At 31.3% G+C, this 11,807-nt stretch overlaps 1 protein-coding gene across 1 annotated transcript; it reads left to right on the top strand.

Moving 5' to 3' along the window:
• Positions 1 to 321: 321 nt before the first annotated feature.
• LOC107491396 (cytochrome P450 82A4) lies at positions 322 to 2,377 on the top strand. Its single transcript, XM_052261858.1, has 2 exons — positions 322 to 1,375; positions 1,592 to 2,377. The coding sequence occupies exons 1-2, from the start codon at positions 367 to 369 to the stop codon at positions 2,086 to 2,088; spliced, it is 1,506 nt and encodes a 501-aa protein (XP_052117818.1). The 5' UTR covers positions 322 to 366; the 3' UTR covers positions 2,089 to 2,377.
• Positions 2,378 to 11,807: the final 9,430 nt, after the last annotated feature.

Below are 11,807 nucleotides of genomic sequence, written 5' to 3'. Positions count from 1 at the left end.
GAAAAGTCAGACAAAAACATTTAAAGCGTTGTAAATAAAAAGATTTAATTTCATTCTTCGAATAGATTATTATATATTAAAAATTGTAGCATAAATACTAGCATAAATTAAAAAATATTAGCATTATTAAAAAATATTATTATATTTTTAAAATTGTTATTTTAATTTTGATTTTAATTTATTTAAAATTTAAGTTTTTAACAAAAATTTTATTAAAAGATTTACAATTTATTTTAAAATAAAAATTTTAAAAAATATTTTATATTAATTTAAAAAATTTAGTGTTATTTAAATTAATATTAATTAGAAGAGGCATATCTAGCAACCCCAAACACAAACCCAGATCCAGAGAGAGGGAGAAAAAAAATGGATTCAATCTTAAATTACCTAAACACGACCGAAATAACCGGAATTCTTTGTCTAATAATCTTACTCTATATACTTCTCCGACCCTTCAAAAATGGTGGTAACCTCAAAGAACCTCCCATGGCAGCTGGTGCATGGCCTATACTGGGTCACCTTCCATTGTTGCGGGGTTCACAGCCACTTCACAAAACTTTAGGCGCCATGGCTGACAAATACGGACCCCTTTTCACCATCAAGATCGGCGCCACAGAGACCATAGTAGTCAGCAACTGGAAAATCGCCAAAGAGTGCTTCACCACAAACGACATGGCCGTTTCGTCTCGCCCCAAGACCATTGCAATGGAGAACCTTACCTACAACTTCGCCGCTTTTGGTTTAGGACCGTACGGTCCATACTGGCGAGAGCTTCGCAAGATCGTAACCTTAGAGCTTCTCTCGAATCGCCGAATAGAGCTTCTAGGCGATGTTCGCGTCTCTGAAGTTCAAGCCTCTGTTAATGAGCTCTATAGTCTTTGGTCCAGAAAGAAAAACAATGACGGTTACGTGTTAGTGGAGATGAAAGAATGGTTTTCACGACTGACCTTCAACACGGTTCTTAGAATGATTGCCGGAAAGAGATACTTTGGTGGTGCTACCGCAGATGCTGTGCCGGCGGCTGGCGGCGAGGAAAAGGCGAAAAAGTGTTTAAAATTAATCAAAGATTTTATGCATCTTTTGGGATTATTTACTGTGGGAGATGCTATTCCTACGTTGAGGTGGATGGATTTTGGAGGCCATGAGAGAGCCATGAAAAAAACTGCTAAGGAATTAGACAGTGTTTTGAGTGAATGGTTGGAGGAGCATAAAATAAATTTCGGGAAAAAAGCTTCCAGTGAACGAGATTTCATGGATGTTATGATCTCTATTCTCGGAGAATCGAAGATTCATGGGTTTGATGCTGATACCATAATTAAAGCCACAACAATGGTACGAGTTTATTATAGAGTAGTTGTGTACAATTTTACTAGGAGTTAATAATACATATTTAAAATGTGAGAATAACTACAAAGTTGTGTAATTCAGTTTAAACTTTAAAACGAGTAAACTAATTTGGCTATTACCGATTTTACACCATTTGACTAACCCAGTGTTTTGTTTTTCAGAATGATCTTGTTGAGAAAATTAGTTATAGTAGCATTTTTTTTTTCTAATTAATGTGGTAAACGTGTTTTTTGCAGTCAATGAATAACAGAATCAGATCTAAACAAATTAGTGTATCTTCAAGCTATAGTGAAGGAGACACTAAGATTGTATCCAGCAGGTACTCTTGGAGCACCTCGGGAATTCATAGAGAATTGCACTTTAGGTGGATTTCATGTCAAAAAAGGATCTCGATTAATTGCGAATATTTGGAAAATTCAAAGTGATCCAAGTATTTGGTCAGATCCCTTGGAATTCAAGCCAGAGAGGTTTCTCACAACTCACAAAGACATTGATGTTAAGGGTCAGCATTTCGAGCTTTTGCCATTTGGAAGTGGTAGAAGGATTTGTCCTGGAATCTCATTTGCCCTTCGAATGATTCACTTTGCTTTGGCTAGGTTCTTGCACTCGTTTGAAATTTTACAACCTTCTGATGAATCAATTGATATGACTGGTATTCTTGGATTATCCTATACCAAAACTACTCCAATTGAGATTCTGATCAAGCCATGTTTGGCTCTTGCTTGTTATGAAATCATGTAAGCTTTAGTAGTATTGTCATCTTGTTAAATTATATATATGTCCGTGTTCGTGTAGTACAAGTATATGAGGCTATGAAGTGTAATGCAGAAGATTTGATTTGGAATTAATGCCAGACAAAGATATGATATCTAGTATTAAATCTATGGCTTAAATTTGGAAATTACACTTTGTGATGTTGGATATTGATCTATTGAAATATCTTAGTGTGGTTTTGGATTAAATCTTTATGCAATAGGGTCGAATTAATCGATTGATTGTTGTTGTGGTTAGTAGCTAATATGTGTGTAGCAGGTGCTTTTTCTAAGTTTAATTTTGGTTTGATTTCAATATGATTGTACTCCCATTGTTATACTCCAGTCGCATGAGTATTAATATAAAACAATTATTCTCCACATACAAGCATTTTATCGCTTATCCATATAAGTTATATAAGTTCATATATTCTATTTCACGTTAGATACGCCTCTTCTAGCACGTTGATTTCACGCGCCTCCTAATTTAACAGTTTCAATCAACGCGCGAAATCGTTCTTCTTTGTGCCGTTACTGCATATTCTTATTCTTCTTCTTCTTGCTGCACGTTCTTCTTTCGTTATCGTCGTCACCAACACAACCTCCTCCTTCTCTTCCTCCTTATTTTTTCATTAAAATTTCTTCTCTTCCTTCCTTTTCCTCCTTCTCCTCCTTATCTCGTTGTTGAAGATAATGAATAATTCAAGATGTAGTTCGATTCTAGTTAATTTTTCGTTAGTAGTTTATGGTTCTGTAGATGAATAATGTTTTATCATTCATGGTTTGAATTGAATGTAATGTAAAAGTTCTACATTGAAGAAAATATTTTTCTGTATTTACAGTAAATTTGGGTGTATTCTTTAAAAATTTTTGGTGTATGTGTACTGATGAATTCTGCATAGTTCAAAACTCTTCTCTCTCCTCCTCATTTTCTGTTGTTTCTTCTTCTTTTTCGTTATCATCATCATCATTTTTTTCTTATTCATCTTTTTTTCTTGTTTTTTCTTCTCAAATTTCTTCTTGTTTTACTCTTTTAACAAGAATAAAAACAAAAAAGTCAAACAAAGAAGAAGAAGAAACACATAATAGTACAAAATTACTTGGAAGAGGATGAAATTACATTCGTTCAACTAAAAGAAAGAAAGAAATAAAGAAAAAAATGCAGCATCAGAGGAAACATTTTTCTGTATTTGCAGTAAATTTGGATGTAACACGAAGATATTTGTGTATATTGTTTAATAATTTTCGGTGTATCTGTGCTGATAAATTCTGCATAATTCAAAACTCTTCCTCTTCTCCTCCTCTTCATCTTCTGCTTCTTCTTCTTTTTTTTTTCATCATCATCACCATCTTCTTTTTCTTTTTTTTTTCTTATTCATCTTTTCCTTTTTGTTTTACTCTCTCACCAACACCACCTACTCCTCCTCCTCTTCTTTCTCCTTCTTTTTTCATTAGAATTTCTTCTCCTCTTTCCTTTTCCTCCTTCTTCTCCATCATCAGTTATCTCATTGTTGAAGAAAATGAATAATTCAAGTTCATATTGTCAATTGAACCAGAATGAAATTGATTATTTTGAATCCAATCAAGTGGCTGAGGTGTGGTTCAATTCTAGTTAATGTTTTTTTAGTAGTTTATTATTCTGTAGGTGAATAATGTTGTTTTTGTTTGTGAAAATTGTTGTTCATCGTTGATAGTTTGAATTGAATGTAATGTAAAAGTTTTGTATTAAAGAAAATATTTTTCTGTATTTGGGTGTAATACGAAGATATTTGGGTGAATTATTTAAGAATTTTCGGTGCATGTGTGCTGAGGTCTGCATAATTCAAAACTCTTCTTCTCCCTCCTCCTCCTCCTCATCTTTTGCTGCATCTTCTTCTTTTTCATCATCATCATCATCTTTTTTTTTTCTTATTCATATTTTTTTCTTGTTTTTTCTCAAGTTTCTTCTTGTTTTACTCTTTTAACAAGAATAAAAATAAAAAAATCAAACAAAGAAAAAGAAAAAACACATAATGGTACAAAATTACTTGGAAGAGGATGAACCTACATACGTTCAACTAAAAGAAAGAAAGAAATAAGGAAAAAAAGATGATAAAAAAATGCAGCATTAGAAGAAACATTTTTCTGTATTTGCAGTAAATTTGGGTGTAACATGAAGATATTTAGATGTATTGTTTAAGAATTTTCAGTGTATGTGTGCTTATTTGGGTGTATTGTTTAAGAATTTTCAGTGTATGTGTGCTCATAAGTTCTGCATAATTCAAAACTCTTCCTCTTCCTCCTTCTCATCTTCTTATTTCATATTCTTGTAATTCTTTTTGGGAGAGAAAACTCAAAAAAAGAAGAAAAAATACATAATATTATAAAATCCATAGAAAGAGAAGGAGGGAAAAAAATGTAGCAACAATGACAGTAATAAAAAATGATGATGAAGATTAAAAACGCGAAGAAAAAGGAGCAAAAATGCAAAGAAGAAAGAGAAGAAGAAGGAAGAGGAGGAGGAGAAACGCGAAGCGCGCAATGGAAACCATTGAATAGTGTGCGTGTTAACACGCTCGGATGGGTGAGTGTCATTTTTATTAGGTTTGGCCCAACTTGTATGACTTATAAACCAGAATAACTTGTGTGTGTAGCACTTCTCAATATAAAAAGCCTATAGCTATGGACAAAATTTGTTTTGCAATAATTTTTTCATTAAGTATCCTTATTAAATTGGGATTAAGTTCTTTTAAAATGAATAAATTTATAAAATAATAAAGAATTTAGTTAATTTGTACCTTAAAAATATATATTAAAAATATTATAATAATAAAAAGCTTTTAAATTTTTATTGTATTCAATACATTGAAAATATATAAAAAGTTAATTTTTCAAATACATTTAGCCAAATATTTTTTTGGGTACTTTTAAAATGTGTCTTTAAGACATAACTTAACAAAATTTATATTTTAATATTTTTATTATTTTTAATCAAGATAGTGAAACTTATAATTAATAAATATTTAAAATTTAGAGATGATTAAAGTATTATTTTATCACATTATCAAGAATCTTTTTCTATTGGATTGCAAAAAATTTTATTATTTATTTTTAAAGAAAAAAAATTGCAATGGTTTCAAATTGCTCCAAAATTTTCTTTATTTAATCCTCTCAAACGGTCATGCTTACAAACGGACACAAAAAGTACCGCAATCCTATTTTTAGCACAATTATTGCTAGGATTAAATTCTCAAAGCGTCTCCTAACAAGTTACCCTTCAATTTTCAATTGCACTAATTTGATATCTCATATTGAGTTCTAGACTACATACAAGTTCTTCAACTCATTTTTTGCGTGAGCCAGCAAGCGAACTGTTGATGTGGCACGACCACTGCTACACTGTTAATTATAATTCCTCAATTTAGTCTTTGTCTTATTTATAAACCCTAATGCTTCTTCTTCTTCCTTTCTTTCTGCTTTTCTTTTTCACCATCTTCTACTTTTGTCATTATCCATTTTTGTTGCTCATTGGTGGTGGTTCGTGTGGAGTACCTCACTCCACCTCTTCAGTTTCTCGCCAATGCATATATTATACTCCTTAGCATTCAGGGATTGGATAGGCTTTTTCCCTGCTTAGATTATTTCCGGTCAAATTTAAGAGGATCAAATCCATCTCTAAAGTCTAACTTATTGTTTCAGATGCTTGATGATTCTGGAGAAAATCCAGCACAAAGATCAAAGATGATTGCACTAAATCGTAGTCAAATTTTCAGAGGTCAAGCTATGATGAGTTAGAAGCAGGGCATGAAGAAGAAGAAGATGATGAATCAGAAGTTTACGAAAAAAGAGTGAAGCCCGAAGCTAGTTTTGGATCTTCCAACACGCTGTCAAAAAATACTTTGTGTCGCACCCTATCACACAGAGCTTTACACGTAAATCGTAAATTAACGATGACGAGGTATTACTATACTTAGACTTAGATATACATATATAATTATAAAGGGATAATATTAAAACTAGGAGCCCGTAAAGAAAACTTGAATATCGTCAGCCGTCAAACGCTCACGGACATGCTAAAGCAATAGAGCATCGTATACAGAAGCGAAAATATCAGAAGTTCAATAAGAAGGTACATAATAAAGTATATACATAATAGTTATTAGTCTTGACTGGCGAAGAAAGACCAGCTATAAAATTACATAATTAGAGATAATACAAAATAATAAACCTATCTTTCCAATAAAAAGCCTTTAAGAGGAATTAAAGTAATATACAATACAATTTTAAAATAGGGAGAGAACACTAGTGTCAAAATAAAATCCTAAAAAGTAATCATCTTCGCTTCGTCTGCACTCTCACCGAGGTGCATTGCGTTCTGTATAAAAAAAGAAACAAGATAACAACAACATGTGAGAACTCAAAGGTTCCCAATAGGATAACAATTCCAAATAATGACTACATAAGAAAATATGAACCTTCTAGACAATCCTGATCTCCAAATTTTATAGGAATTAGCCTAGGATCTTAACTAAAACGTACAGGATTAATTTGCTATGGTGTAGAGTGATTTAAATTACCACTAGTCTCATCCATTTTCAACAGTCATCATTATTATTCTCAGTATCAAGTCTTTGAATGGGTCAAACACGAACAATAATTAATACAATGCAATCACAAATAGAGAACAATTATGACATGTAGCACAATTAGCAGTTAAATAGATTATTAATTAGGTAAACTAAGTAATTATGCGCGCACAAACAATTACAAACAAATGCACATGATGTATGCCTGTCATACTGGTTGTGAGCTCACGTGTCAGTTATACTGTCAGACCCAACACATCTGGTAGCTAACCGGGATATTCTCTCTCTGTTATGCATCTGCAGGAAGAACATCCTGGACTTATCACAAGCCGGTCTTGGGAGGGAGAGTGCCTTGTAGCTCACTTACCCAGATCCCAGAAACCCACACAGCAGCCACCTTGCTCACCGCCTCCGTGGCTCACCGCCGCTGTTGCTTGCTTTGCTCAGTCGCTCACCGCCGTCGTCGCGCAGTCGCTCACCTTGCCGCTCTCCCTCACCGTACTCACTTCGCTCGCACTTCTCTAGTTGTCGTCACTCTCCTCGCCGCTCGTCTCTTTGATTTGCAGTCTCCGGTCCCTCCTTCTTCTGTCGTCGTCTCACTGGTAAGCAACAAGCACTCCTCCTTTACTCACTACTTACAGTTTACTAGCTTGCTCTCTGCTTCTTGCCTTCTCCAGATTTATTTTCTGTGAGTAGATTTTATAATTTATTTTTTTATGTTAAAACAGTTAAATTTGCCTTTTTATTAATATTATGTAAATTGTTGATGGAGGACTTCTTTGAGTACAATAATTATTGATCTTGAAAAATTTTTAGATGACGATATAAAGAATGATGTCCTCAGCCCTCAGGAACTTGTTGGCCCTGCCAAGGTCCTCTCCTTTTTAAAGAAATTAACATTTGCTAATATGAGTTGATTTATGTATTTCTTTAAAGTATGAGCTTTGCAATTTATTTGAGTAATAACTGTAAGTTTTCTTACTAGCTAATAATAATTGGCCTAATTTATGTGTGTTGGCCTTATGTATCTTTATTTTTTTAAATCAAAGTATGTTTGGAAACTGAAATTATCTATTACTTCTCATTTTTTATGTTAAATATATATCATATGACTTTCCTGTTTAAGTATTGTTTATGGCTTTCCTAATTAATATTTTCTAGGAATCAAGATACTTGTGGTAGTTATAAAATTGAAGGCCGATTATCCATAATGTCATGTATTCTTTTGGAGCTGATTCAGAGTCAGTCGATGAATGTTATCCTTTTGTATATTATGATTTGTGCTTGATTATTTATAATTGATTTCAATCTAACACCATCAAATCATCATGCTTGCTATGTATACACATGAAACTCATTTAAGTAATGAGTGATTCACTTGCTGCTTATAATGAGATATGAGGTCCACTAACTCTTTAAATACAAAATCTGATCTTTATTCTCTCTAGCTGCTTAGTGCTTATTATTTTTCTTTTTCCTTTCCCTTGGTCTCTTGTTTCAAAATTGGTGATGTCACAGCTTACATTTAGCATTGTTGTATCAAATTTGCTTGTTAAATTATTAACCGGTTGACTGTAAATTTGTTACTCTTATTTTATACAATGAATTTTATTAGAATTAACATTGAATAAACTTAAATTTTTTTTTTAAAGTTAGTTCTTGTCAAGCTGGTTTAAGTATTTAGAGAAGAGATTACAGTGTGATATTATTGTGTTAGTCATAAAAATTTCCGATAGCATAAAGATGAGTTAGTTTGTTGTACTTGTCACAAAGAGTGAGTGTCTATTATTGTTATCCTTTTTATGATTGATAATTTGATTTTGTGTTGTGGATTATTGATTTTGAGTTGTTGATTGTTGATGTGAAACTTTTGTGAGTTGGTGTGCAAAAACAGGAATTTCATTTACTAAGAAATTAGTTCTTGATTGTCTGACAAGGTGGAACTCAACTTATTTGATGTTAGAAATTGCTTTGTTGTATAGAGTTGTCTTTTCTAGATTGAGGCAAAAGGAATCCCAATATAAAACTGTGCCAAGTAATGAGGAGTGGAAATTTGCTAAGGAAAGGTGATAAACTACTTAATAAAAGGTGATAATTAAAGCTTTGATGTGTGGCCAAAGTTGGTTATGGGCAGCTTTAGGGAGTAAAGGTGATAAACTATTTAATATTCATTTATGTTAACTTTTTACTTAATACCAATTACCTTATTAATTGTTATCTCTTTGAATTTCAGGTTTGAATCTTGACCTCTAAACCTTTAATAATGATGAAGATGTTGAAAGTGATAAAAAATAAAGATTGAAGACTCTTATATTTAATTATGTAATATTTTTATTACGGTGTTAAATTTGTAGTAATCAAACATTAACTTTTTTTACTTTCAAGTTATTTGAAGTATGAATTTTAAGTTTGTATTTTAGTTTAAATATGAATTTTAAATTTTTTATCTTAATTTATATATGAATATTTAAAAATTAAAATGTTAGTTAATTTTGATCGGGGCGGGTAGAGGTGGGACGGGTACCCGCAGGGGGCGGGTTAGGGTAGAACAGTTTACTACCTGCGGGGTGGGACGGGTAGTAGTAGGGTCAAAGGAGGGTGGGGCGGGATCAGGTAGAGCAAAAATCCGCTCTACCCGTCCCACTACCACCCCTAGTGCCTTGTCACTTTCTCACTGGAGGTAGCGCTATGCTAGAGTATGCTTGGCTACCCTTAACAATCAAAGAGATTGTGATGCAACAAGAAAGGAAATTCTCAACCTAACTCGTCCACACCACAGTTGGGAATTGAACCAAAGGAAATCCTTAACCTTCTATCTAATTCCCCGATGCAACAAGAGAGAGAATCCTTAACCTCAATTGTCTGCTGCAACAAGAGAGGGAATCCTTAATTCAGAATCACACAATCAAAATTATTAACAAATTGAATCACAGAATCAACTCAAAAAAGGCAAAAATAAATTGAACCCAACAACTTAGAATTACAGAATCAGAATTATTAACAAATTGAATTACAAAATCAACTCAAAACAAACAAAAATAAATTGAACCTAGCAACTCAGAATCACAAATCAAAATTATTAACAAATTAAATTACAGAATCAACTCAAAGAATCAACTCAAAACAAGCAAAAATAAATTGAACCTAGCAACTCAGAATCACAAATCAAAATTATTAACAAATTAAATTACAGAATCAACTCAAAACAAGTAAAAATAAATTGAACTCGGCAACTCAGAATTACAAAAATAAGAGAGGATAGTGTATATTTTATAAATAGAAGAGAGAAAAATGTCATTTTAGCCGCTCTTAGACGAAGAGAGTGAAATTTTATCTATTTTTATTAATTATTTACTTGTTAATAATTTAGAACTGATAATATTGCTTGTGATTTTAAATTTTTTATTATGTGGTGGATTGTTTTGTTCCGAGTTTTAAATTATGTGGTGGATTATTTTGTTGAAAGTTTTAAATTTTGTCTGTTTTAAAATTTATTTGACGCACTAATATGCAACATTATGACCTGAGTTGGAGGGTTATAGATTCAAATCTTAAATTGGTTGTCTAAATCTGTGTTTTTTAAATGTTAAATAAATTATTTATCCTTAGTTCATTGTATTATAGTTTGACAGCTTTATTAATTTGGAATCATATAATATTATTGCAATAAAATTCAGAGGAGTTGGCAAAAATACTGAGTTGTGATTCTTGAGGATTTAATTTTGGGTAGTCTTACAAATTGCAAGTATCATAAATAGTTTAGTATGATTGATTATTTACGTAATGTAGTAGCATTAATATTGTCTAATCTCTAATAGTTATTAGTATTGCTCTTTCGATTTCTGGTTTAATTTGTTCAATTTTTATAATTGAGGGTATAAAAAATTATAAAATTTTAAGTTTTTAGTTTAGAAATCATTAAACTTAAATATTTAAAATTATATATTGATTTTCAAACATTTTTTTTAAAAAAAATTAAGTTTGTCGCCGGTTAAATTCGCTAGTAACTATTAATTTAATTATTAACAATAAATAATATATTATCGTCATATTTATCGAGAAAAAAATTTGATGATAACAAACTCTAGAATTTTGCTAAGTAAAAGTTTATATTCGCCGCTAAATTCATCAATAATTAGCAATGGACAAAAAATTCGCCAATAAATAATTACTGGCGAAATTTATACCAATAAATTTTTTAGTAAATTCGTTAATAAATTTGATGATATTTAGTAACTTTTATTTATGATGAATTGTAGCTAAAAAGTATGTGAGTGATGGGTGTGTATAGGCTGATTTTTTAAAAAGTAGACGACATCTAAAAAAACTAAAGTAATCATAAATTTTGTATCAAAAGTAGGGATCGGATGTTTATGAAGAGGGTGAGGGCGGGGGTGAGAATGCCTCCGCTCCAAACTCTCTGTCCTTGAATTTTGACTTTTTTTTGTTTCCATCTTCAATCTCTACTATGAAACAATGTTTACCTTCATCTCTGTTTCATGCATTTTTCAAAATTCTTGCAAGATCCTGTTCTCTATGTAATGAAATTTAAAAACAAAATAAAAAATAAAAAAATTGTAAAAATATTAGAACAACTTACAAATATATATTGTCCAAAATTATAAATTAAGTAAAATTTTATATTATGTTTAAAAACTAAAATAAAATAACATACCATAAAATTACTAAAATATATACGAGAGGTGAAATTGTTAAAATACCTACAATAGCTCTAAAATTTTAATGACAATTATGTATGTTCACCTAATTCGAAGATCACGGGGAACAAGGCGGGAATTTTTGCTTAGGTCCCCGCAGTTGTTTCTGAAAAATTTTATTCTCCACTTTTACATTGCAAAAACAATTTTCTATATTCAGATCTTCATTTTAGACAATCCTTATAGTGATTTTCGGAATTTAAGTAGTTTTACTACACCTAACAAAAAAAATATTTTTTTTTCAAATTTTGCAAGTGATAGTTATTACATAAATTTATAATGCAAATAAATAATAATTAAAGTACACCAAAAAAATATAATAATAACAATCAATAAAAATATAAAATTTAAGTAAGACTGAAATTAATGATCATCATGGTCAAACTAAAATAAAAAATAAAAATGCTATATACACATAAATAATT

This window comes from Arachis duranensis, chromosome 5, assembly GCF_000817695.3.
Source record: "Arachis duranensis cultivar V14167 chromosome 5, aradu.V14167.gnm2.J7QH, whole genome shotgun sequence".
NCBI lineage: Eukaryota > Viridiplantae > Streptophyta > Magnoliopsida > Fabales > Fabaceae > Arachis > Arachis duranensis.
This window is presented reverse-complemented; position numbering and strand designations above follow the sequence as displayed.

Coding starts and splice junctions, on each gene's coding strand:
- LOC107491396 (XM_052261858.1), top strand. CDS start 367: ATGGATTCAATCTTAAATTACCTAAACACGACCGAAATAACCGGAATT. Junction 1,376..1,591: donor TGTGTACAATTTTACTAGGA/GTTAATAATACA, acceptor GCAGTCAATGAA/TAACAGAATCAGATCTAAAC.